Here is a 26,329-nt window from a genome sequence, read left to right on the forward strand (position 1 = left end):
CCATTAATCTCTCTCTTTAACCTCGTGGCACACTTGCTGGCCAAGACAGCCCATAGACTTCAAAGGTGGGCCATCTTCCTTAGTAAATATTATTATGAGATTCATTTCTGTCCTACGGCTCAGCACTTAAACACAGATGCTCTTTCACTTTTAGCAATTGAACCTGATCCTGGTTTTGATCAGGATGAAGTTCTTCATTTTTTACCTCAAAGTTGGCAGACATTGGATGGATTCCCTAATAACAGTTCTTGCATTGCTCAAGCCATCGCTGTCAACCTCCTCCTGTCAGGTGCAACAATATGTTCAGCAAAGGTGGCCTCTGAGATTTTGGATCATGCATCGGATCAAATCTGCAATTATTTTCTGTTAAGGCACAGACTCACATTCATTAAAGATGTTATTTTTTTGTACACAGAAAACACTGTTCCAAGAGTGGTCCTACTGATATCTCTCTAGCGTGACGTTCTTCACCTTTTGCATCAGGATCACTGGGGCAAAGATGCTTGCTCAGCACCATGTCTACTGGCCTGGAAGTGATCATGAGATTGAATATTTGATCACTGCTTTTTCTAAATTTGCATGTCATCAGGCTGCTCCCCAGCAATGTTCTTCACTGTGGATTGAACCGTCACAGCCTCGGTTGGTGGCCATCAACCCAGATTCTTGATTTCCACATTTTGTCAACTGCTCTCCAACACAGCAGAGGCAATGGCGTGGGCTACCTCTTGGATCTTCTCTATCAAAGGCTTGCACTGCACCCTGATAACTGGCAATAGTCCGCAATTCATCTCTCAGACATTTCACAATTTTTGTGCACACCATGGTGTTCACCGTATTTGTGTACCCATCTCATTCCACCCTCAGTCAAACAGGGAGGTGAATGCCTCATTCACACTTTCACAAGCAAATAATGAAATATATTTGGGACGTGCACCCATGGACAAGGCTCTCACACACTTTCTTAGTGCCTATAGGTCCACACCCATCAGTGAGAAGAGACCAGCGGAGCTATTGCATGACCACCAGCCAAAAACAGTGCTGAATCTACTGCTCCCTATACCATAGCCTCTCAGTGCCTCTTCAACGGTGCACTACAAGCCTGGGACTCTGGTCAGGTCTCACACATTTGGTTGCCATGGGTGTTGGATTCTGGCAGTCATCTGCAGCCAGCATGACTGGAACATCTTCACATTGCAGAAGGAACACTGGTTGGTGACCTGCCAACCCAATCACCTCTGCCTCAGCTGCCACCAACTCCTCATACACGTAAGAGATTGTCCCCTTCCCCTGCATCTGGTCCTCCTGCATCACCTCCGCCATCAATGGCCCTTCTGCTGATTCTGCTCCCATATGATACTAGGCCTTGATCATCCTCCTGTGTTCTTGCTGTCAGCCCTCTGCAAGTTTGTCAAGGCCTGGGTGGAGATGGCTCCACACAGCAGCAGGAGGAGGACAGCTCCTCCGGAGCAATTTCCCACCCCAAGCACCTCCACAGATCTGGTTCCCATGTCAGTGCCACCAGACATTCACTTGCAGTGGTGCCATGACTGTCTAGGTCACTTTTGACCCTATTCTCCAACACGAACCAACACAGAGCTAATTGCAGCACACATAGAGCATCTACCAGTGGCACCACAGAAGACATGGACATCACCTTCTTGAGCACCGAGCACTATCCCATGCTGCGATGGAGGGATGTTGGAGTGGTACCAGCTTACAGATGCCTCAACAAAAGAAGTGGAATGTGGTAACTTGCAGTTACTATCTCAATCGCGCTAGCACCTCACCATGCACCAAAGTTCAGCTTGATGAGAGGCATCGCCCGTCGTGCGTTGGTGCATGGCGGCTAAGCTCAATTACTAGGAGGCACACTTTCAGACATCGTTGACAGCCATTCATCAAGAGCAGTACAACCAATTGTGGCCCAGCACCACCACACAGGAACATCACGTCATTCTATTTAAGCCCAGAGAAGAGTGGCTTCTGCCTCATTTTTTAACTGTTTATGCTCTTACTAACTACACTCCACTCATTGATCCTTGTATGTCAATCCCCTCCCCTTGCTCTTTCTCTATTGTGTGTGTGTGTGTGTGTGTGTGTGTGTGTGTGTGTGAAAAATGCAAGTTGAGCTATAATGTTCAAGGTTTAGGTGCATACTCACTGCTCATCACCATCCCTATAGCCTATTTAGACAATTTCATTGTCTAAAGCATTCATATGATATGACTGGATATCTAAGTTAACATTCATAGTAACCTCCCAAGGTCAACTTTCAGTACGAGTACACATAGAATGTCGTACTCTTTGTTTTCCTGACATTACAAAACTTCTTTCCATGAGTTATTACTGAAGTGTGGGATTCTGCCTGAGAATATAATATTGCTCTATATTCCAGCAGCTGTAGATATAAATTCAGAATTTCATCATATGCAGGAAAGCACAAATATTTTTAATTTCTCATTTGGTAACCCTTATAATGTGACGTCTACAAGAGGTCCCTATATGTGAGATAAAATTCGCAAAATCTCATTAACTTACATTTGGCAGGTACTTTTTCTAGCATTTAATCCCTTAGACTACACTTCTAATACTGATTTTCGATCGAAATGCAAATACCATTAAAGTAAAATGGTATATAATCGCTCATTCCAATGACAGCCAAAAAATGAGCGTGTATCCTGTATCTGAACTAAGTGCAAAAGCAACCAAGTCCTGCTAGGACTTCATTCGATCTACTTCTCAGAGTGACAATGTCAAATGAAAAATGAACTTTTATGATTTATAAAGAAATTGAACCCCTTAATTGTGTGCTTCTCACAAAATATAACTGTAATGGCAAGTGATTGATCTGTACAGCCTCACCTGTGGCTAAGACTACTTTAAGCTTTCCACATAAAACAATACGACATCAAAATTTCACATTAGTTGTCTCCAATGTATGATGTGTAATGGTAGAAATGTTACGAAGCACGACAGAATTTCTATATTCTTACTAAAATACAGTCTAACATTGTTTCCATTACCAGTAACAACAAATAAAACAAATCTGGAGTTATTTACGATATTCATATGCTGAAGAGACTAATGTATTATATTGTATACACTAATTTCTGCCTACTTCACAGTAATAATATTCCCATTTTCAAAAATAATTGATGCTCATTCTTCAAATATACTTCTTGCATTAGTTAAACCATAATTAGGGCAAGTGGTGACAGACACATTACAAGGAAACACAATGTTATAGATAATAATTAAGGCTGCACTCAGGTGTGCTTCTCTTTTTCAGCAGCACATCCTCTAGTAACTTCAACACTACTGAACAGGCTGTGGACACTTTTTTCCTTGTATTATAATGTACACAGTCATGTCAATGCCACTGACTACAGACTGGTTGACTTTTTTCCCAATGCTTACTTTAATATAGTTCTCAGGTGAAAGTGAACCCTCGTTGTGCTGCATCCCAAGTTCTGATCACGCAAGATGTGCATCGCATCAAACCTGCTTCATACTTTTCCTGCAACAGGATCTGAAATGGATTTTTTTGGTAAATCTACCACACTTAACAATGAATGCTTGCCAGTGCAATGCAATGAATGAGAAAAGAAAGATATCTTGCCTGTAAGCCGTTGTCTTAAAAGCGTGAGTAATAAGTCTGTCTATAATTGCAACTACTATGATACAGTTGGAGGACAAAAAGTATAATAGAATTTAACAATGCATTAATTAAAGGAATAAAGATCAACACTTTTGATTTAACTGGAGCATATCAGATAATTACACTGAAGAAATGCAAATGAAGTTTTACTAAGACTGGAATGGAAGCTTCTGACACTGTGTAAGATTCTTGTCTAATGTCACACGTATTTTTAAAATTATAATTCCAAAACAATCTTCAGACAATGTTCCCTGTATTTTGTACCATGTAATGTCTTATGCCACACTTGCCACAAAATAAAATAAGCTGTTCATCCACAAATAGGTGGCCACATCACTGCCTGTTTCGAAGTTTTCAATAAATATTTACCAAGCATAGCTTGTAACCAACTATGTTAATTCTGAGACACTCTAACCTGAATATTTCAATATTCATATGAGTAAATCTCTATGTCATCTTATTTACTAATATACACGCATAGCGACAAGGATTTAAGCAAGACAATTCAAACAGTTCTCACAGTGGAGAACCTCAAATCTGTCCCACTCCCGTTAAGGTAAGACTTAAGAACACATTCTACTGGAGCTATTTCTTTCAAATTATATTGTACTGTGAGCATAGCACTTGCATTCTATGTTAATGCAGACCTCAAGGTTTTTCCCAGTTGTCATAACTGAGAACTCTCTCTAACAACTTGGATGTTCCACAGAAACCACACTAAGTTGAAACCAACACCCTGAAATGTTTAAATGACTGCATTCCAGCAATTGTCAGTTTTACTTTATTTGTTGCACTACTGTACTATTTATGTCGTAGGCCATTTTCAAGTATCTGGACTCTTTAGTGCACAAAAGATTTGGAAACAATCACAATTCATTATCAGATTAGTGACATTTATGCAAAAATTTGCTGTGAGTGATGGAATGGTAAGAAGATGAGTTAGAATGTTTAGAGGTAGCCTTAATAATGTTCATGAAGAAGTTCAAACCGGACAATGATCTGTCATTACTGAGGGCTTCGTGCAGAAGGTTGATGCAAAAGTTCAAGAAAACAGACGCTTTACAATGTCATTCTTATCTAATGCATTTCCTCATATTTCCCCATTTACGTGGTCAGCACCATGACAATGACAATGTCATCAAAAGTAGTGGATGGCAAATTAGGCAGCAGATTTTTATGATCATGGAATTCACATGTTTGTTGTTTGTTGTTAGGAAAAGTGCCTTCATATTGACAGAAATTATGTTAAGAAGTAAATTATTGACTTTGCTTTCATGTAATAATAAAATTGTTTTTAAGTTCACATGCCTTTTTTGCTTAGTATAAAAATGGAATTAGCTTAAAAAACATACCTCATAGCTGTTACCACTATTTTCAAAGCCTCCATAAGATGAGAAAAAAAGTAGCAATTCAAAATGTACGACTTACATCGGAATTTTCTATACACTATATTATTTCAGTTTATTTTTCACATCTTTTATTTAACAATACAAAATTACTTTAAATTTGGAGAAGTTCCTTTTAACTAGTCTTTTACTCATTATTATTGTTTTTTGAAGACCATCTGATTATGAATACTGATAATAGTTCTTTGATAGTCACATGGTCATGAGAGTTTTTAATTTTAATTGGACAGAAGCAGGATATAAACAGATTCATTTAAGTACATTTACCTCACAATATTAAACAGCGAGTACGTTACAATATTATACGTGAAAGGATACATTGACGAAGCTCCTCCATAATTACTCTTGACAAAAGACAGCTCAAAGAACATCTTACTTACTTCTTGAACTCTATTAATAGTAAGTTCAAAGACTGTTACAAAAATTATGAAAAAATAGTGATTTTAGTGAAAAACTGTTTTCGTGTGAGAATGTCACTTGAAATATGTTAAATCTATGAACATACACGTGCATTTTATTTTAGAGTAATATATACCTGAACAATTTGAAGAATAAGTGGAAACATCTCCAAAAAGCAAATCTTACACAACTGGCTCCTGCAATGAGTCTGCTGACAATCATATGCACAACAGAAGCTACACTATGACATCTGCTCTTCCACACACCTTCAGAATCAAGATATAAGACAAAAAATGTTAATAAGAAACCTTCAAGTGCATATCTGCATACCGTGTCATTGATTCCTTGTAGTCGACATCATCGATGCCAAACCTTTCCCTGAGATTCCGAAAAACTAATGGACAGTATTCCTTCACTTTAAAATGGCTGGGCATACTTTCCCTGCAAAAAAAAAAAAAAAAAAAAAAAAAAAAAGGCAATTGTGGTTTAATATAAATTACAAAGAACACTGTGGGATCACAGAACATAATGACATACATGACTGTTCTTGTACTGAGCTGAAAATCATTATGAAAAATGTTACTGTAGGACTCTCATTAGAATAAAATGAAAATACGAGGACAATATACTGGCTAGGGTGTCATCTGTTCAAAATTAATAAAAATAAAATTACTGCTACACAACACTGAGTGGGGAAAATCCATAATGTAAATGAATTAGAAGGAATTTTCATTGCCAGCATCATTAAGTACAACTGACTCTTGTAACTTGAAAAAAGAAGACATGACTGCTGAGAAGCTGCAAATGACTTAATTTATTTAACAACTAGTTTCGTCAACACAATGCAACCAAGTTGACTGTTCTTGCTATCTTCTTCAACAATAAACATTTTTTATTTATTTACAAAGATGGGCTGCAAACCGGATACAAACTGTGTTGAGGAAGCTCATGGAGACTTAGCAACAACACTTGAGACTATTCATTAATAGGCAAAGGCATTACAAAGGTACTATGAACACTGCAGATTTTGGACATGCCAGATGCACAAAATAGTTTTCTTCGAACAAAATGGTCGAAAACAAAAACACTCTAAGAAGGACATCCCAAAGTCACATTTGAAAAATTGGAAATATAATCCAAAGTATTGTTATGTGACTGTAGGCACAACACAAATCCAGAATTATAGCAATCAGACACATCAACAGTCAACTGATGAAAGTGAAAATGCATTTACAAAATCATTCTTTTTTAGAAAACTCATTCTGACTGTTTTGAAACTCACAAGGTGTTGATGTGACTGATTACCTTTTCATGAATAAACACTGGCTTTTCCCAAAATTATGAGACTGCCTGTACTTTTTTTTGAAGCACAAACAACAGATATTATTAAAGCATACAAAAAACATTTTTGCACCTGCTTGCACGTTGGCTGGCAATAGTATAAGACCTGGGTTTTGAACTAGTTCTCATCCAAGTCCCCAAATTTGGAGCCATCTTATGTTTTGCTGTGCTGCTGTCCAAGTCCAAAATATGAATTCAAGAGGTAAGATCTCTGATGAGTCAATATGTTATCTGTAACGTATTACACTAAGGCATACACCAATTTCTCTTCTAAATGTATAAAATAATTGGAATCACATCCCACCAAATGCAGTAAGCTCAATGGAGATTTGGTTACCTAATAAAACTTTACTCGAAATACTGCATACAGCTACCACAAATTTTCTGAACAATGTTGCCTGTACAGTCTGTCATTGGTTGGATTAAAATATTCCACTGCTTCACATTCATACTGTATACTTCAAACGTGATATAGGTCATAACACAGTTAAAATATAAAATACAAAACAATCATTGGTTGTTTAGTCAAAGGAGTAAACAGAAGACATAGAAAGTATAACCCAGTAAGTAATACTTGGGTTACAGTCAAGGTATTCATTAAGTCACACAATGATTAGCTGATGATACAATAAAATTTAGCATAAGTTATTTAGAATTAAAAATGGTAGGCATACAATAAATGAGAACATCATATGACAAAACATTTTCCCACATTACCAGATTTTACAATTACAAGCATAACACCTAGTGTTTCTTGAATAGCAGTGAAGTAGCACACCACTTTTGAGTGTAAGAGCATACTGAACTATGTACAACATCTTGTGGACCACTGGTAGGATATAAACCTAAGAGGTACAATACACTCTGCGTATCACTCTAATACATTACAACAATTTTTGTTGACCTCCAAAGATGACATAGTGCAATATATGAAGGTAGGAACAGAAACAAACATCAGTGTTTCCTTCTTCTGTACATACAGTTTAGAGAGAAGCGATGAAAGAACCTCTGGATAAAAATATACGATGACTCAGTCACTTTAATAATTGTGTATAATATATTTAAAAATCAATATATAATGACGTTAGGCCTATAATGTAATGAAACACACACACACACACACACACACACACACACACACACACACACACACACACAAAATCGCTCTCCTTAACAGCAGCATCAAAGTAAAAAATTCAGATACCCAATTAAAGGTAAACAAAAATACACAGAGTTATCAAAATTAATGGTGGCAACGCATACAGATGAAAGTACATGATACTCTAAGCAAAAAAGTCCCAGTAAACATAGATCTGCAAATGAACCATTTGCGATATAGCTGTGAATTTGCGGTTAGTAGCCACTACTGACAAGATTCTATGTCAACACCACACACCAGACCGTTGTGTGGTTTTCTTTTTCATTCTCAACACACAAGAGTGGCAAACAAAGTGGATATGACTGTACAATACACAGAGCGCCACTCCTGTCAGTTGTTTGCAAAAATGTTCAGTTGTGTTGTGGAAGTGTTGGTGAACATTACAGTAACGAGTATGCAGATATGCATTTCATGCATGTTGGGACTAATGGCAATGCACAGGAGGGTGCATGCTGCATGCTTGTGCCAAGAAGCATACCCTGCCCGAAGGCACCCCGAGAGTCGAATGTTTATGAGGGTCCATCAGTGCCTCAGAGAGACTGAACTGGGGTCTTTGCACATACTGCAAGCATGCAGGCCTGCACGAATACTCTCCAGGAATCTCGACAAGGAGACTTGACACTCACTCCTGGGATGAGTCACAGTAGTGTTTGGAGAATAACGCAATGTACCTGTATAACCTACAATGAGTTTAGCATCATACAAGGGAAACACACCATCACACCCCACTCAGATTTAGTGGTAAGTTGGCCCATTGGATAGCCCATCAAAAACTAAAAACAGATCAAGCATGAAAACAGGAAGAAGGCATACTGAACTGTGGAAAAAAGAAGAGAAACAGAAGCAGTGAATGGTCCAAATTTAATATCTGCAATGATGAGCAACGTTAATGATCGGTGTGCCATGGTTGTGTGATCACAGTGTTGTACTGTGAAGCGGGAGATCTGGGTTCAAATTTCACTTGATCCAATCCCCCCCCCCCACACACACACACACACACACACACACACACACACACACAAAATTATGAACTTTCCATCTGGTCATTGATGTGTCTGCTGGCTCTGTTCAAATTTGTATATGTGTCTTGGCATAATGACAGTTTGCAACAGCGACATGTAACAAACAAACCTCCAGAAGTACGTACCTCCTACTTGTTCTACACATGCACTACATGTTATACTCTTGCATTCCATTTTGGAAGTTTAGACTCTTGAATTCCTTCATTGTAACATAATTCACACCTGTTTATTTTTTGTTTTCATCTCTGTGAGAGGTCTATGCATCATCTCGCTTGCTGTCACTATTCATCACTTTTACTTGCGATGGTAATATATCCGTACCACATGACTGATATTCTGTGATACAGACAGACATTACACCACGACACACAGACAAATTTGAATACAGCCAACAGACACGTCAATGACTGGACGGAAAGTTCGTAATTTTATGAAAAAATAAACATATTGGACTGAGTGAGATTTGAACCTGGATCTTCCGCTTCGCAACCCAACACTGTGAGCACACAACAATTGCTCAATATTGCAGATATTAAATTTGGACCATTAACTGTTCCAGTTTTTTTTTCCCCCTCCACAGTTCAGTAGACCTTCTTCCTATTTTCATGCTCGATCTGTGTTCAGTTTTTGATGGGCTATCCAATGGACCAACTTACCACTAAATCTGAGGGGGGTACAATGGGGAGCTTCCCTTGTTAGTGACTTTCACTTTAATCCTAGACTAACATTTTGTCAGTAGATGCAACAGCTGCAGGTTCAAATGGTTCAAATGGCTCTGAGCACTATGGGACTCAACATCTGTGGTCATCAGTCCCCTAGAACTTAGAACTACTTAAACCTAACTAACCTAAGGACATCACACACATCCATGCCCGAGGCAAGATTCGAACCTGCAACCGTAGCGGTCACGTGGTTCCAGACTGACGCGCCTAGAACCACACGGCCACACTGGCCGGCAACAACAGCTGCAGGCAACCCTATGTTTGATAATTACATTTTATTTACAGATGAAGCAAGGTACTCATGATGGTATGTTTAGTAACCACAATTCTCATTTTTTGAATCATCTAGGCTTCAACCTACATGTTGTGCACTAGTCTCTACATCAGTGATGTTACTCACTGTAATTGTGGTTAGGGGTATTATAATCTGTTCATCGTAAGAATAAACCTGATGTAAACAAACACAAACGTGATGATTGGTCAGCAGTCATAACCCTCATACACTGGTGGTGTTCCGCTCTTGGAAGCAGGTCCAAGATATGTATTAGATATCTTATTACTATGTCACTGTAAATGAAACTTTAAGACATTCTAATGTATAAACAGCCATCAATGTTTTTATTAATCATACTTTAGCTACATAATTTTTATTTCTAAAATCGTGTACAGTCACAGTCTCAGTAAGCGCTACTTGTGCTCCAGTCGTCTCGCTGTTCAAATGTACTGCAAAAATGGATGAGACTGCTTCCTACTTCGCAGTGAAATACGCGCACGGAACACTGTTAATTGCTAGAAACAAGTTGTTGTTAATGTTTTTCACAAGATTACAGAGAAAAAAAAAAAAAACCAGCTCTGACTGCTTTCAAGAATATGTAACAAATATAAGGAGGAGTATTTTAATTATCTTCATGGCACAAGTGCAAGCGTGGCAGATTTACAAACGAGTGTGCTGGTGGGTGTCGGTTTGAGACCTGTTGTGTGGGGTTTTTTTTTTTTTTTTTTTTTTTTTTTTTTGTATACCTAAATCATTTAAATATGAAATTTATCAAACGTATGGTAATTAACTCCTACTTAACCATCTTTTTTTTTCAAGAAAACTGCAGGTCTTGTAGTTTCTAATTACATATCACACGCAAAATTCTGTTTTTCATTCCAAATACACATTCTTAATTACTGATACTTTATAAAAGATCGTTAAAGATTTTGAAGTTTAGAAAAATTACACAATTGAATTTTTTTGAGAAAAATGAAAAATCAGATACTCTTTGTTAGAATATGCCCACTGGTTTCTAGGACAGCTGTGGTCTCACACGAGCCACAGTGAAAAGCATCACAGAAACATGGAAAACAATAATTTTCACAGTGTCGAGTACACTATATAAATGCTGCGTTTTACAGTTGTCTCCTTAACACTGCAATCTGAACCCAACAAAATTGATCTGGAGCCAAGTTAAAGGATTTGTCATGAGAAATAATAAGACATCTAAGCTGCCAAATGTACAGGAACTAATGCACGAAGCTTTGTGAAAATGCAGAACAACACATCATAAAAGAGGAGGAGGAAATGTGAACTCCTAGGTGGCTTGGGATTCTGTTGCTGATTGCCCTGTTACCAACGTGGTAGTATTGTAATATATTCCTCAGAGCCTGATATGGAAGCAGTTCAAAGATTACCAGACGACCGCCTGTAATACCTTCAGTGGCTTCAATGTTTAACTAGATGGAAAAATCACAGCAGTGCATTTTTATGCCACATATAGCCGATACAGAAAAATTACCCTTCTTATAATCAGGAATTTTCATAACTCTTTCTTTTTAATTACAATAACATGTTAGCTAAGATCGAGAGCATGTTATGTTTTCCGTCTGGTCACCAGAGAAGCATATAATCTGAGTTTTACCATGTATTTTTTCCTTCTATTTAAAAATTAAATGATATTCAAAGCTATATTATTCTCTGCTCATTACCTTTTAAGTATTTACTACAACTGTTCACATCATTGCAGATTAGTTGGGTCACTTGCCTGGCTGGTGGTGTCCAAGTTAAATGCGCCGGTAAAGCTGTTGCCCCATACTATCGCTGAGTCTATGTACGCATAACGCACAGCATAAAACGTATCCTCATTACCGTACTTGACGGTATTCGCTACAGCTTGGCTTTCACTCCACGTGAAACAAAATCCAATGAGGTTACAGCAAATGTGGAAGAATACATAGTGTAATGTTTACATGAGGTTTATTCTTATGATGAACGGAGTACAGGTGATTGTCTTATTGATCTGTACATGTTACCAAACAAACCCAATGGACAGAATTACCTTCGGCTTCTGTGGAATCATCTTGCAAGATTACTTGATGATGTTCCCTTAGATCAACGGCAGAGGATGTGGCACACACGATGGAGCACCGGCACATTTTGCTGCTATGACGAGATGACATCTAACACGCCAATATGACAAAAGATGATTTGGGGGAGGAGGACCTGTACCGTGGCTTACACACAAGGTCAGCTGAGCTGAACCCCATGATTTCTGCATTTAGGGCCACCTTAAAATTGTAGTGTACATCAATCATTCCAGTCAAAATGGTTGAAGAATTGGAGAAGACTTGTCAATGATTTTCAAGAACTTCAAACTGGTCTCGGCATGTTTGAAAGGATTCGAAACTTATTGTAGTGACTGGTACAGCCCTGCATTCTGGTACATGAATGACACTTTGAAAACCTCCCTTAACTATGAGTACAGTCATGTAACTGTTGTCCTGTTTGTTCAAAACACTTGCACTTCTATCAAAGTATCTCTAATAATTTTTGACTTTTTGCTTCTAGTATCATGTACTTTCAACTGCATGTGTTCATACCATTATTTATGATACACACCGTGTGTGTGTGTGTGTGTGTGTGTGTGTGTGTGTGTGTGTGTGCGTGCGTGTGTGTGTGTGTGCGTGCGTGTGTGCGTGTGTCCATAATTTAATGAAAATTTTAGCAATAGATGGTGCTTAAGCCCCTTAACGTAAAATGGAATCAGCTAGATGTGAGAGATGAATCGCAATACAATGGCTATGGTTCAAGTTGCTCATAATATATTCATACTGTTCAGTGTGCATGACTGCACAAGTTCATCAGTCAACAGTCATGGCACAGTTAGTTAGGTAAGTTCATCTACCAAGACAAGGTCGCACCACATTAAATAGGAAAAATCGATTTTTTAATTTTCCTGATGCCAAAAAAACCATGTAAAAACCAAAATAATATCAGTATTTAACTGTCTTGGCACCAAAAACTGCAATAAAACAAAATGACACTGGTTTCTAATTGTCATGGCACTGGTGCAAGACATGTTCAATATGCTGTCCATGATTTTCTGCCACAAGCTGAAATCGAGAAACAGCATGTTCCACAACAGAACAGAGTGTCTCTGGGGTCATGTATAGAATGCGTTGCACAATGCGTACCTTCAGTTCAGCTACGTTCGTAACTGGAGAGCTGATCACAACATCTTTCACATAACGCCACATCCAGAAGTCACACGGATCAAGATCAGATGATCTGGATGGCCAGGCTGTAGGGAAATGATGGCTGATAATTCTAGCATTTCCAAAATTCCTCTTCAGCAGCCACTTCACTGGCTGTACAATGTTTGGAAGAGTGCCATTGTACAGAAAAACAATCCTACCTACAGAACCAATCTGTTGAATGATTTGAATGTTGTCAGTGTGCAAAGACTCTCATAGCGTTTACTCATTATGGTACAGGTAACAGGACCCACAGGACTCATCTCCTAGAAAGGGGCATTATTTGTCCACAGCATGTTCCATGGCCATTCACTGTCCGCTTCCATGTGAGCAAAAAATTCCAGAGCAAATGTTTGTCTTGCTGACAGGTCAGCAAAAAGCAGCTCCTGAACATGAATGATTCTGTATGGATAGCAATACAGGATTTTTCACACGATTTTATGCGGCGTGCTCCCAGGCATCTCCAACATTCTTGACATTCATTTTGACATTCAGGCAAACCACGTAAACCACACTGCTGCTCAACTTCTCCTGCAACAGTGTGACCACATCTTTAACTGATTTCAGATCAATTCTTTTCTCCTTCTGCAACATTGCACTTCAAAAGAACTTGCCTTTTCGAATTCTGTAATTATTTTCGCCAGACCCTTAGCAGACATCGAACCAAAGCCTCTTTTTTTTTTTTTTTTTTTTTTTTTTTTCCCCCGTGATGTTTCCCCGGGCGTGAATACGACGCTGTTCGAACTTGACATCATTTTGAGCAGTGGTTCTCTTTATACAGCATTTTGAAACTGGAACTTTACACACACACACACACACACACACACACACACACACACACACACACACACACCCCTTACAAGTCAGGCATATGTTCCCTGGAGCTTTGGCAGATATTTGCAATAATGTTTTTGTAATTTGTAGCTCGATTCAGCCCCAAAAATGAATACTACTCATCACATCTTTCATACAATGTTCAGTGTCGAGGGAAAGCATCAGTTTGTTTCCCATTATGAACAAATTTATTTTTAAAGTGGAATTCTATGTGCCCATTCGATAGAGCAGTCTCAAATTAGCATAGCACAATACTGTTTTATCAATATTTATTAATAGGGACAATGAAACAGGAAGAATAAATAGTACTCCAGCAGCAACTGAGCAGCACTACTGCTTGGCGGTAGCAGTCAGCGTGGGCCAGGGTGGGACGTAACACTTTGCTGGAGTACTGGATATTATTTGTGTTTTACTGTCCCTGTTAATATATATCAATGAAAGAAATATCACACTACACTAATTTGGGATTTCTCTATCAAACAGATAAAATTCTGCTTTACTTATAATTTTGTTCATAATGGGTAAAAGAACTGACACTTTCTGTTGACACAGGGCGTCACATGAAAGACTTTATGAACAATAACTGGCTGGGCTGACTCCAACTACACACCACAAAAACCAAACTGAAAAATCTACTGAAACACCAGAGAAAATATGTCTGACGACTTTTATGAGACACATCCAGTAGAATGGCAGGGGCTAGTTCTCTATCATGAATCAGGCACCTGTTAAGTTGTGCAGAATTATGTGAGAGCTTTAAATACTGTATTCTCAAGGTACAAGACTTTTCTCTACGTGACATGCCATACAGCTTTCAATGGAGTCCTCCGACTGATTCCTCATGTCACTCTTTGCCTTGCCACATGTGATACATAGCAGAGTTTGAGTACAATTTAAGTACTACTGGGTTCATGTTTTATCTAAATGTTCTTTCAATGCCAAAGCTGTTAAGGATGAAGATAGGACAATGTATGTGGACTTATCTTTCATCTATTTTAGCAAAGTGTGATGAAAAAAAAATAGTCAAGAAAATATTGTCAGATTTAACTATTATTGATTACTGTTATATCCAGACGTCCCGTCATTGCTGTTGCTGTGGAGGAAGAAGACATGAAACTGTGCACAGGCTTATCTTGTACTATTGTAGTATAATGTGCAAAACAAAATTGTCACAAAAATATTATCACATTTAATATTTTATTTTAACATTTAGTAATTATAATACTGTGTTATTTCTATGTTAAGAGAAATGTAGGTGTGACCTCCCTACGAACCCTAACTGCAGGGGCTGGAGAAGCTAATTCTCTCTTCCGTCCCTGCTATTCATACACTGCCCTGTCGCCTTCATATGTTAACAAATACTTTTGTAACATTTTCTGAGTAACACAGAGTATATATTGCTGCTTCAATTTATTTCTCGCCGCAAGTTGTCCACTCTACGTCCAATACACACTCTTAAAGTCCCATGTGTTACATAGCACCACTGCTGCTCAACACTTGGTCTCATGTTTTTAATTGTAAAGTCTGGTAATATGGTAAACATTTTAATATTTGATTTTCTCCTTTACCTTATGCCTACTATTTTTAATTCTATTAAATTTATACTTAATTTTTATTTGATGTTAGGCCAATCCCTTACATTTGTAACCTTTGTCTGACACGATGAAAGCCTACACTGTAGCTCAAGAACGCCCATTTCATGGGTTATACCATGCCAGTCTCCTTTTTGTTCTTTCAACCAAACATCAACAGTTGTTTTGCATGTCGCATTTTTACCATGTTATACTTGAAATGTATTTCATTCACTTGAAAATATCTCCACAGCTGAAATTGCATCGTGCAGAAAATAATAATAATAATAATAATAATAATATACAGAGACACACACTCTCTCTCTCTCTCTAATCCAACCACTCACACAGCCAGAGAGGGAGACTGTTGTGATGTAGAAAAAATACATTTCTGTTCTGACACCAGAAATACTCAAATCCACCCGAGTATCATATGTTTTCAATGCCTATCATGTAACTGCAAGAGCAGAATGGAAACCTGTATGCAACTCTTCCTCTTTTTCTGTATTACTACGATAAGAGATCTGGGAGTTACAAAACAAGTAGTTTCAGTATCTTATGGTAGGTATCATGATTTAGAGGAGTAGGACCACCCTGAATGCAACAGAATGAGGTAATGGCCAAGGATGGAGTATGTGGTAAGGTCTTCTACACAGGATGACCAACAAGCTATAGTTTGTTTTTGTGAGTGAAAGCACATAGTCTTAACGGAATTTGGACTGAAATGCTTCGAACATGGAAGGTGCCTAAGATCATACCAACATCTCCACGTTGTACATGTCTTTAGGTGTTGTTGGCTGGTTGGTTTAAAAGAAGGGGGAAGGGACCAAACTACAAGGTCATCATTCCCTCGCTCCTAAGAAAACAATGCCACAAGTGTGAGAATAAAACAGACGAGACATATAACACAAAACGGAAAGAAAGGCAAAATCACAAGAATGAAGGAAATGCAACGAACACAAAACGGACCAAAAGAGGACAAGAAAACAACACAGAGATGCTAGAAACAGAAAAGAGTAAAACAAGAAACCAGATTACAGTGGCTGGCTGACCACAAGAATAAAAAGGAAAAGCCAGCCACTCTGCAACACATTAAAACCTCCATCCTAAAAGCACTAGGGTGGAGGACACAGAGGGACAAAGGACATCCACTAAAACTTAAATCAAATGATAAAATCCACCCTCACGAATAAAACGTAAAACTAAATCAGCCAATGAGGCGCTGTCAGATAAAATGAGTGGCAACTAGTCCGGTAACCCAAGATTTCGTTGCTGGGCAGTCAAAGTGGGACAGTGCACTAGAATCAGGCCACTGCCAACCAGGCACCGCGCTGACACTGAGCCAGGCCTTCACAGCGCAAGAGGTAACCATGGGTCACCCAAGTGTGGCCAATGTGGAGCCGGCAGAGGACAACTGATTCCTTCCGAGAGGCCCGCATGGAAGACTTCCACACATTCGCAGTCTCCTTAATGACACGCAGTCTGTTGTGCGTACTGTTATGCCATTCCGTCCCCCAAAGCCAGAAAACTCTGCGGCATAAGTCAGAATGCAGGTCAGGTTCAGAGATGCCCATCTCCAGAAGTGGTTTCCGCATAGCCTGTTTGGCCAGCCTGTCGGCACAGGTGTTGGAAGTGTCAGGCTTTTTGTTGAGCATCATTTTGTATCACTAGTAAATACGGTGATACTGACAGATGTCTGAGATGTGATGCAGGTAGACCAATACCACGGGAACATTTACAGAGAGATTCCATAATCTCTATGCTAAAGTGTAAAATAAAGGACATGGTTAACTGAATTTTGCACGAGTCAGTGTCAATTGCAGGCCAAAGAACCTGATAAACAACTACAAGCACTGGAGAGCAATGACATTTCTTGGCTACATAAACAATGACATGGTAGTAGGTCACACTTTTCTGGAATGGATAGTAATTTGTGATGAATGCTGAACATGCCCCTATACAACTTCCCAATGCTGAAAAATATCTAGCACTCTCACCATATGATGTCTAACGTTTTTAACAAGGGCCAAAACATGGAGGCCGCAAATGTCTGTTTCCTGCATGCCAATGTGTGACACAATATTGTGACTTCCTTTCAGATCAATAATTTACCATTCAGCTTGTAGGTGGTCCAGCACCCTCCATGGAATGCAGAGTATCAGTGTATAAATTTTTGTTTTGTCCGACAATTTAAATGTTTTGTGAACTAAGTAGTGCATGTTACTTTCCCAAAGATTTTTACAGACACAGTTTTGTAAGATAATGATTACACAAACCTATTTTTGCAGCTGCATTGCTCCTCTGGTCCTTTTCCATGCCACTATCCCTTCTAATGTGTCTGTTATGATGCAGTCTCTTCTCAGCCAGTGTCCTGGCCAATTTTTGTTTTTCCTCATCTCTCAACTTAAACAAATGTAACACCAATAAGCGAGAAGACGCATTACTGTCTGATAACACAGCTGTCAAATAACCACTACAGACAGTCGTATGAATTAAATACCTGGGAGTATGTGTGTAGAGCAAGATATAGTGGAACAGCCAAATAAAACCAAACATAGGAAAGGCAGATTCCAAAAAAGAGATTAACTGGAAGAATTCTCAGGAAGTGTGGTCCACCCACGAAGGAGATAACTTATAAAACCCTCATTCAACATATACCTGAGTACTGCTTGGCAGTCTGGGACCCTTACCAGATCGGACTAATAGACAAAACACAGCAGAACAAAACAAGAAGAATATGTGAACATGTTTGAGCACATGTTCATTTAATAAACACAAAAGCATCACAGAAAGGAGCATTCAATTCCAGTGGCAGAAACTACAAGACATATGCTGTACATGACAGTGTGGTTTACAAAACGGGACGGAACATCCATTTTCTCTCGTAACACTCACGGTTAACATGAAAGGGGATACATGAGACTGTTACATAAAATACCATCTGCTACACACCATAAGATGGCTTGTGGAGTATATATGTAGATTTATTTCTGGATAATTTTGTTTCTACTGGGTACATTTGGCATACAGCTTATATGGCACTAAGGGAATCAAAGCAGGTAACAAACTAGTTGCTTTGATGTTTCGTCATCTACTCTATTGCCTTCCCAATTGCATGCAGCTGTGCAGTAAATACAGTGTTCTCATTGGAAAGGTGAATTCTGAAGATGTGGTTGGGGAAAACAACTCACCAGGAATTGGAGATCATGAGCTTCAAACTGTAGGTCCAAACTCCACTAAAATTTTAAAAGTTAAATCTGAAATGTATTCCTTTTGAAAATTTGTCAACTATAAAATAATTCAACACCTCTTAAGAAGACCTATTCCTATTTCAGTGTAAAACTTTTAAATCAGCCGCACCCATTAGAGACAAACATAGGCAGGTTTCAGCCTATCTGATCCTTGTTTTGCAATATGGTCAGTATGGTACATAGGCCAGACAAGCTGGCTTGCACAACTGCAAGGCTAAGTGCAGCCCACTGAGTCAGCCCAACTGCATTGACACCCCTTGCCAGCTTGTTGCTAACGAGCCTGCAAAGCAATGTACTGAAGTTATTCATTGGGCCAGCCTGTGGCTTTTTCAGCATTATGCCCTGCATGAATGTGAATCTTTGTTATTTCAATTAATTATGCAGGGGCAAGTGGAATATTTGAGTGTGCATGCTTCACTTCATTGCCAGTTCACCCATCTTTTTTACTGCCAGCCAGTTACAGTAACAACAACATATATTTTACAATTACAGGACATGGATGGAATGTAAGTCACTGCATTCTTGGTGGGTGGAATCACTGATAATCATAATGTAAGAATCCACTGACACATAATAGAAGTCAAGTAGAATATACTGTCAAAACTGTATTTCCTCCCCACACATTTCAGAACATTGCAAACAGAAGCAATGCACATCACAGCACAAGCAGAAAGCTGGAGCAGTAAATCTGGAAGCAGAGTATGTAGTGCAGTGGGCTGGTGAACTGACAGTCTGATGGGCTAGCCAGCTAGCTCACCCCATACAGTGCATGCACATGGCACAGGTTGGGCAGACTGAAACCTGCATTGTGCATGACTCTAGCACCCATCTCTAAAAGACATTTTGTCACACAGGTCCCAAAAGACCTCAATGGCTGCAATCAACTGCTGAAGACGCATTCCATTAGTGGTTAAGGATATTATGCCTCCAAGAACGAGAAAACGCAGAAAAGTAATGCCTCCGAATTTTTTGTGCGACACACTAACTTTTTAAACAAAACATATGTTATTAACATACTACGTATTTATTCTTCATGTCTACACATTTGCAGCCCTCTGCCTCTACAGGGCTCCAAATTGTATGTAGCTCTAAATTGTAATGTGTAACATGGCAGTGTGTAATGTAATTGTGTCACTGTGTGGGGAACAGCACGCTTTGAGTGCACTGTCATCGATCATCATCCATACAGTCCTGACTTGGCCCCATTTGACTCTCAACTGTTTCCAAAACTTAAAGAACACCTTTGAAGACTTAATTTTGATAGTGATGAAGCGGTGCAAGCAGAGGTGAGGTTGCGACTCCATCAACGAAGTCAAACCTTTTACACTGACATTATCGACAATGTGAGGGCAACACTACAGTACTAGTCATGCATGTGCAGTCCTTCCCAACTATTAAGAGGGATGATTAAAACAGCTTCCTTCCAAGATTTGCAGAACTATCCTGTCAACCAGATAAAATTACAGTACACACTCACTGACATAGCAACTTATTGTAGACTAATCGCAAGGGAGAGAAGTGAGAAATCATGTACACTGTTTACAAAAATACAGCACTCTGTGCAATGGTCAAACAACAGTATGTTTGTACAATTCCCCTGCATGAACAGTTTCTTAAACATGGAATTTAAAACTTCTGGCAAACCAGACTGGTCAGTGAGTGACTGGATGGAAGCCTTAGACCCGCTTACAGATTTTACATAGGATCAGAATTTTTTTGTCCCCTCAGCCAGATCTTTGGCCAAGGTATTAAGGCGGTAGCTGTTGTATGCTTCGTGCATTGAATCTTTTCTAACCTCTACTAACCTCTGCCTGTCATCATTTGCATGTCCTCTTTTGAAACATAAGTGAGCTGATGGAAAACGTAGATGCTGAGGGAAACAGTGAGACACTAGACTATAAACATGTTAAGTGGATTGACTCAAAATATTTAAGTGTTTGTTTTAATGCAATTACTGCATCCTACATAAGTAATACTTAAAAAATTTGTATGTAATTTACTTGTTTATTGTGTTTCTTTGGTAAGTTGATGACAGGAAACAAATTTGTACAACAGTATGATATACAGAAAGTAAGTTTTGAAATAATTTGATATTTTTCCTGGTCTTTTTTAAATATACAGAATGGTCTTTTGATTTATGGATGAATCAATCACTATTTAAAAACCAATACATTACATGTGAAGTTCACAAAATTTTCATCCAAATACAAACTCCTAAACAGTCTTTTGCGTTTGCTGTAAAATTACAATTTTGCAGAAAGCAAGTTTCGAAAAAATAGTACTCAATTACGAGTTAGAGAAATTTATAGAACGATATTGGCCACAGTACACTCGTATATACATAGATGTCTCTAAAACAGATGAGGGTGTGGGATACGCTTTCTTCAGCCTTGCCATTGGCATCTAGAAAAGTAAATATTGAAGCTCGTATTGATATTCACAGGCTCCTAAAGTGTTATGAACAATTTGACAGGGGCAGACTAACAAATGTTATGTATTTTGGATATATTGGATACCATCACAGAAGCAAGGAAAATGAGATAGATGTCCACTTGCTATAGATAAAAGGTCATCAGGGCATTTAACATAACGAAATAGTTGACTACCTAGCAAAGAGGAGCATTACTGAATGACAGTTCCACTGAACACCTATCATTCTCACAGATTTCAAACTTTCAATCAAGAAAGCTGCTTACCACGATTGGAACCGTGAATGGCACATGTCTCCGCAACATAAGGGGAGACACCTAGCAGCCACACAGCCAAGTATCTTCCCTTGACTGTGTGAAGCTAAGTAAACATCACATGATGTCCAGTATTTGTATGAGGCTGGTGCATGGATGTTACCCCGCACATTTAAATCAAATAAAAATTCTAGTTTTTGGACATTGTATCGACGATTACACTGACATGGCAGATATGAATCATGTAACATTGACATGCATTACATACAAGGAAGTACAAGAAGTACTGCACAGGAAACTGGTTGCAAGGGGTTTTCCCCTACCTACAAGTGCGACCACCTTACTCTACCGATTCATTATAAGTTAGTACAAACTGATGCAGAATATTTAAATGAAGCTGAGATACATATTCAAACTTGGTACTAAAAGCCCAAGAGGTCAAATATTATTATGGAGACAGTCTCCTCTGCATATTGGTTATCCCCACAGCTAAGCTTACTCTGTACATTTAACTTGAAAGTTGCTTTAACTCTGTACTGTTACACCTATAGCTGGTTGTGTCTTCAATGTAACCTTCAGCCAATATAGATGATGGTGATGATGATGATAGTGATAGTAATAGTAACAATAATAATAATAATAATAATAATAATAATAATAGACAGTGTTAAAGCTATAAAACATATTGTCCGTAGTGAATAAAATCCACTGTAGTTGTAATATCAGAGTTCCTTTACTTGGATAAAGGGATGTATACCATCTGTGTTTCAGGACAAAAAAGGCTCTGAGCACTATGGGACTTAACTGCTGAAGTCATCAGTCCCCTAGAACTTAGAACTACTTAAACCTAACTAACCTAAGGACATCACACACATCCACACTCAGGGCAGGATTCGAACCTGCGACTGTAGCGGTCGCGCGGTTCCAGACTGTAGCACCTAGAACTGCTCGGCCACTCCGGGCGGCATTTCAGGACACTAATCCCATCTTCAGGTTGGCTGGTTGGTTTAAAAGAGGGAGGAAGGCAAAAAACTGCTAGGTCATTAGTCCCTCATTGTGAATAAAACAATGCAACAAGGGTAAGAAGAAAACAAGTGAGACTGACAACACAAAACAGAGAGAAAGGAAAAACTACGAGAACGACAGAAGGGCAACAATCACTTAAGTGGACAAAAGGAAAGAAGAAAACCACAGAAACGCAAGTAACAGGTAGAAGAGACTAAAACAACGAACCAGATAACCATGGCTGGCTGACCATGAGTATAAAAAGGAGGAGCCAGCCACTCCGCAATATATTAAAACCTCCACCCTAGTGCTCCTCCACCCTAAGAGCACTAGGGTGGAGGACACAGAGGGACAAAGGACATGCGCTAAAACCTAGATCAATTGATAAAACCCACCCTCACAAATAAAGCGTAAAACTACGAGGATAATCGCAAAAGTAAGGTCTTCTATTTTTTTAATAAGCATAATCACCATTTCTGTCGATGCATTTTTGTAGACCCTGTGGCAGTTTTTGTATGTCCATGTCATACCAGCTTGCCGCCATGCTGTTCAGAAAGTTATGAACCTCTTCTTTCACCTAGTCGTCGGAGCTGAATCGCTGGGACCACAATTAATGCTGACAGGTACTGTGAGGCTCTGAAAAAACTCAAATGGGCAATTCAGAACCGGAGAAGAGGAATGTTGAGCAAGGGCGTACACATTCTCCATGACAATGCTCGCCCACACATCGCTCAGCAAACCGTTGCTCTCCTGCAACAGTTTCAGTGGAACATAATCACCCACCCACCCTATAGTCCTGACTTGGCGTCCAGTGACTATCACCTGTTCCCTAGGTTAAAAGAACATTTGACCGGAAAGCAATTCAGCTCCGACGACGAGGTGAAAGAAGAGGTTCGTGGTTTTCTGAACAGCATGGCGGTGAGCTGGTATGACATGGGCATACAAAAACTGCCACAGCGTCTACAAAAATGCATCGACACAAATGGTGATTATGTCGAAAAATAGATACATATTCAAGATGTAAACCGATGTAAACCACTGTAGAAATAAACAGGTCTATGTACTTATAAAAAAATAGGAGACCTACTTTTGGGATCACCCTTGTAAATCAGCCGATGAGGCACTATCAGATAAAATTAGCAGCAACGAGTCCGGTAACTGAAGATTTCATCACAGGGCATTCAAAGTGGGACAGTGCACCAGAATATGGGGCACTGTCAACCGAGCGCCGCATCAACACTGAGGCAGGTCTTCATGGCGCAAGAGGTAGCTGTGCATCACCCAAGCGTGGCCCATGTGGAGCTGGCAGAGAACCACAGAGCCCCTGCAAGAGGCCAGCATGGAGGACTGTCACACATTCATAGACTCCTTAATGGCACGCAGTTTGTTGTGCCTACTGAGACTAAGCCATTCCGTCTTCAAAAGCCGAAAAACCTGGCGGCGTAAAAACGAACGCAGGTAACTCACTGGAATGCCAATCTCCATAAGCAGTTTCCATGTAGCCTCTTGGGCCAGCCTGTCAGCAATTTCGTTGCCTGGAATTCCAACGTGTCCTGGGGTCCACACAAACACCACTAAACAACTGGACCGTTCCAGGGCATAGATAGATTCCTGGATGGTCGCCACCAAAGGATGTCGAGGGTACCACTGGTCGACAGCTTGTAGGCTGCTTAAGGATTCAGCACACAGAAGAAATGACTGTCCAGCGCATGAATGAATGTGCTCAAGAGCACGAGATATAGCCACTAGCTCTGCAGTAAAAACACTGCAGCCCTCTGGCAAAGAATGCTGTTCAATATGTCCTCCATGGACATACACAATGCCTACATGACCATCAGCCATCGGTGTAAACCACTTCATGGCCTGGGTACATGCCAAGAATCGAGATGAAGTGGCAACAGAGAGCCACAGGGTGAACTGAGTCCTTTGGGCCATGTGAAAGGTCCAGGGAAAGCCGCAGCCTAGATGTACACCATGGAGGTGTACACGAATGGTCCTCGAGTATAGGTGGTAAAGGCGAGGGCTCCAGTTCAGATAGAAGGGATTGGACATGAACTGCAAGTGTAAGCCCTGACCTGGGCCGCCAATACGGGAGATGAACTGCCGTGGGTGGGATAAGGAGACAATAATTCAGATGCGCAGGAGAACTACGAATGCGTGATGTAACTGGTGAGCAGTTGTGCACACCTGACCTGCAATGGGGGGGGCTCAGCCTCCGCCAGGGGCACCAACTTGGGCACAGACAGTACGAAGTGACAGGAAATTCTGGATAAAAATCGGGAGTGGGCCTTGGAGACCCCACTCGTATACTGTAACAAGGATACGATGTTGCTTTTTGTAAATCAAAAAAGACGGCAACAAGGTGTTGGCATCTGGAAAAGGCTTTTTGGATGGCAGACTCGAGGGACACAAGATTATCTGTGGTAGAGCAACCCAGGCGGAAACCGCCCTGGCACGAAGCCAGTAGGCCATGTGACTCCAGCACCCAAGCCAACCGACACATCATATGTTCCAGCAGCTTACAAAGAATGTTGGTGAGGCTGATGGGCCGATAGCTATCCACATCAAGTGAGTTTTTGCCAGGTTTCAGCACTGGTATGATGGTGCTCTCCCATCAGTGCGATGGAAAGACGCCACCGCACCAGATCCGGTTGAAGATCACGAAGAGATGTCACTTTTAGTCAGATGAAAGATGTTTAATCATCTGACTGTGGATCCAATCTGGCCCAGGAGCTGTGTCGGGGCGATGTGAAAGTGCACTGAGGAGCTCCCAATCTGTAAATGGGGCATTATAGGGTTCACTGAGACATGTAGTGAACGAGAGGATTTTCCCTTCCATCTGCTGTTTGAGAATGCGAAAGGCTGCGGGGTAATTCTCCGACACAGAGGCGCGAACATAGTGCTCAGCAAAGTGCTCGACAATCATGTTTGCTTCAATAGATAACACACCATTTATGTTAACACCAGAACACCTGTTGGGGTCTGGTACCCAAAAACTCGTTTGATCTTTGCTTAGACTTGGGAAGGTGATGTAGGGCACCCAATGGTCGAGATGTGTCTCTCCCAATACTCCTGTTTCCATCTTTTGATAAGCTGGCATATGCAGACACAGAGCCGCTTAAAGGCTATGAGGTGCTTCAGAAAGGGTGCCGCTTATGTTGCTGGAGAGCTCGCCAATGCTCCTTAATTGCCTCAGCGACTTCCGGCGACCACCAAGGGACTGTCTTTCCCTGGGGGCACCGTAAAGATCGAGGGATCGGGTTTTCCACCGCAGAAACAACTGTTGTAGTTACCCGCTCAATCACCATATTGATGTTACCATGTGGGGAAGATGCAACGGTGACAGCAGAGGTGAAGGTTTCCCAGTCTACCTTGTTTAAATCCCATCTGGGCAGGCGTCCATGAGCCTGACGCTGGGGCAGTGACAGGAAGATGGGGAAGTGGTCACTACCACACATGTCATCACGTGCTCTCCAGTGAATAGATGGAAGAAGGCCAGGGCTGCAAACCGAGAGATCAATGGCCAAATATGTGCCATGTGTCACACTAAAATGTGTGGGGGCACATGTATTTAAGAGGAAGAGGTCGAGTTGTGATAGTAAATTTTCGACATCACTGCCTCGGCCAGTAAGCAGGGTGCCACCCCACAAGGGGTTATGAGCATTAAAATCTCCCAAAAGAAGGAAAGGTTTATGGGCGTTGATCAATCAGTGCAGCCAATGCATTCAGGGGTACTGCACCATCTGGAGGAAGATATACTTTGC

General features: G+C 40.1%; 1 protein-coding gene across 3 annotated transcripts in view; it reads right to left on the reverse strand.

Annotated features, from left to right (window-relative positions):
- The window catches only part of LOC124555190 (phosphatidylinositol 5-phosphate 4-kinase type-2 alpha), a 107,416-nt gene that overhangs the window by 69,899 nt on the left and 11,188 nt on the right, over window positions 1-26,329 (reverse strand). For all 3 annotated transcript variants that reach the window (XM_047129033.1, XM_047129032.1, XM_047129034.1), the window contains one exon: window positions 5,794-5,904. In XM_047129033.1, the coding sequence (XP_046984989.1) occupies window positions 5,794-5,904 (111 nt within the window). The remainder of the gene's footprint in view (window positions 1-5,793; window positions 5,905-26,329) is intronic.

Source organism: Schistocerca americana, chromosome X, assembly GCF_021461395.2.
Source record: "Schistocerca americana isolate TAMUIC-IGC-003095 chromosome X, iqSchAmer2.1, whole genome shotgun sequence".
NCBI classification, from domain to species: domain Eukaryota; kingdom Metazoa; phylum Arthropoda; class Insecta; order Orthoptera; family Acrididae; genus Schistocerca; species Schistocerca americana.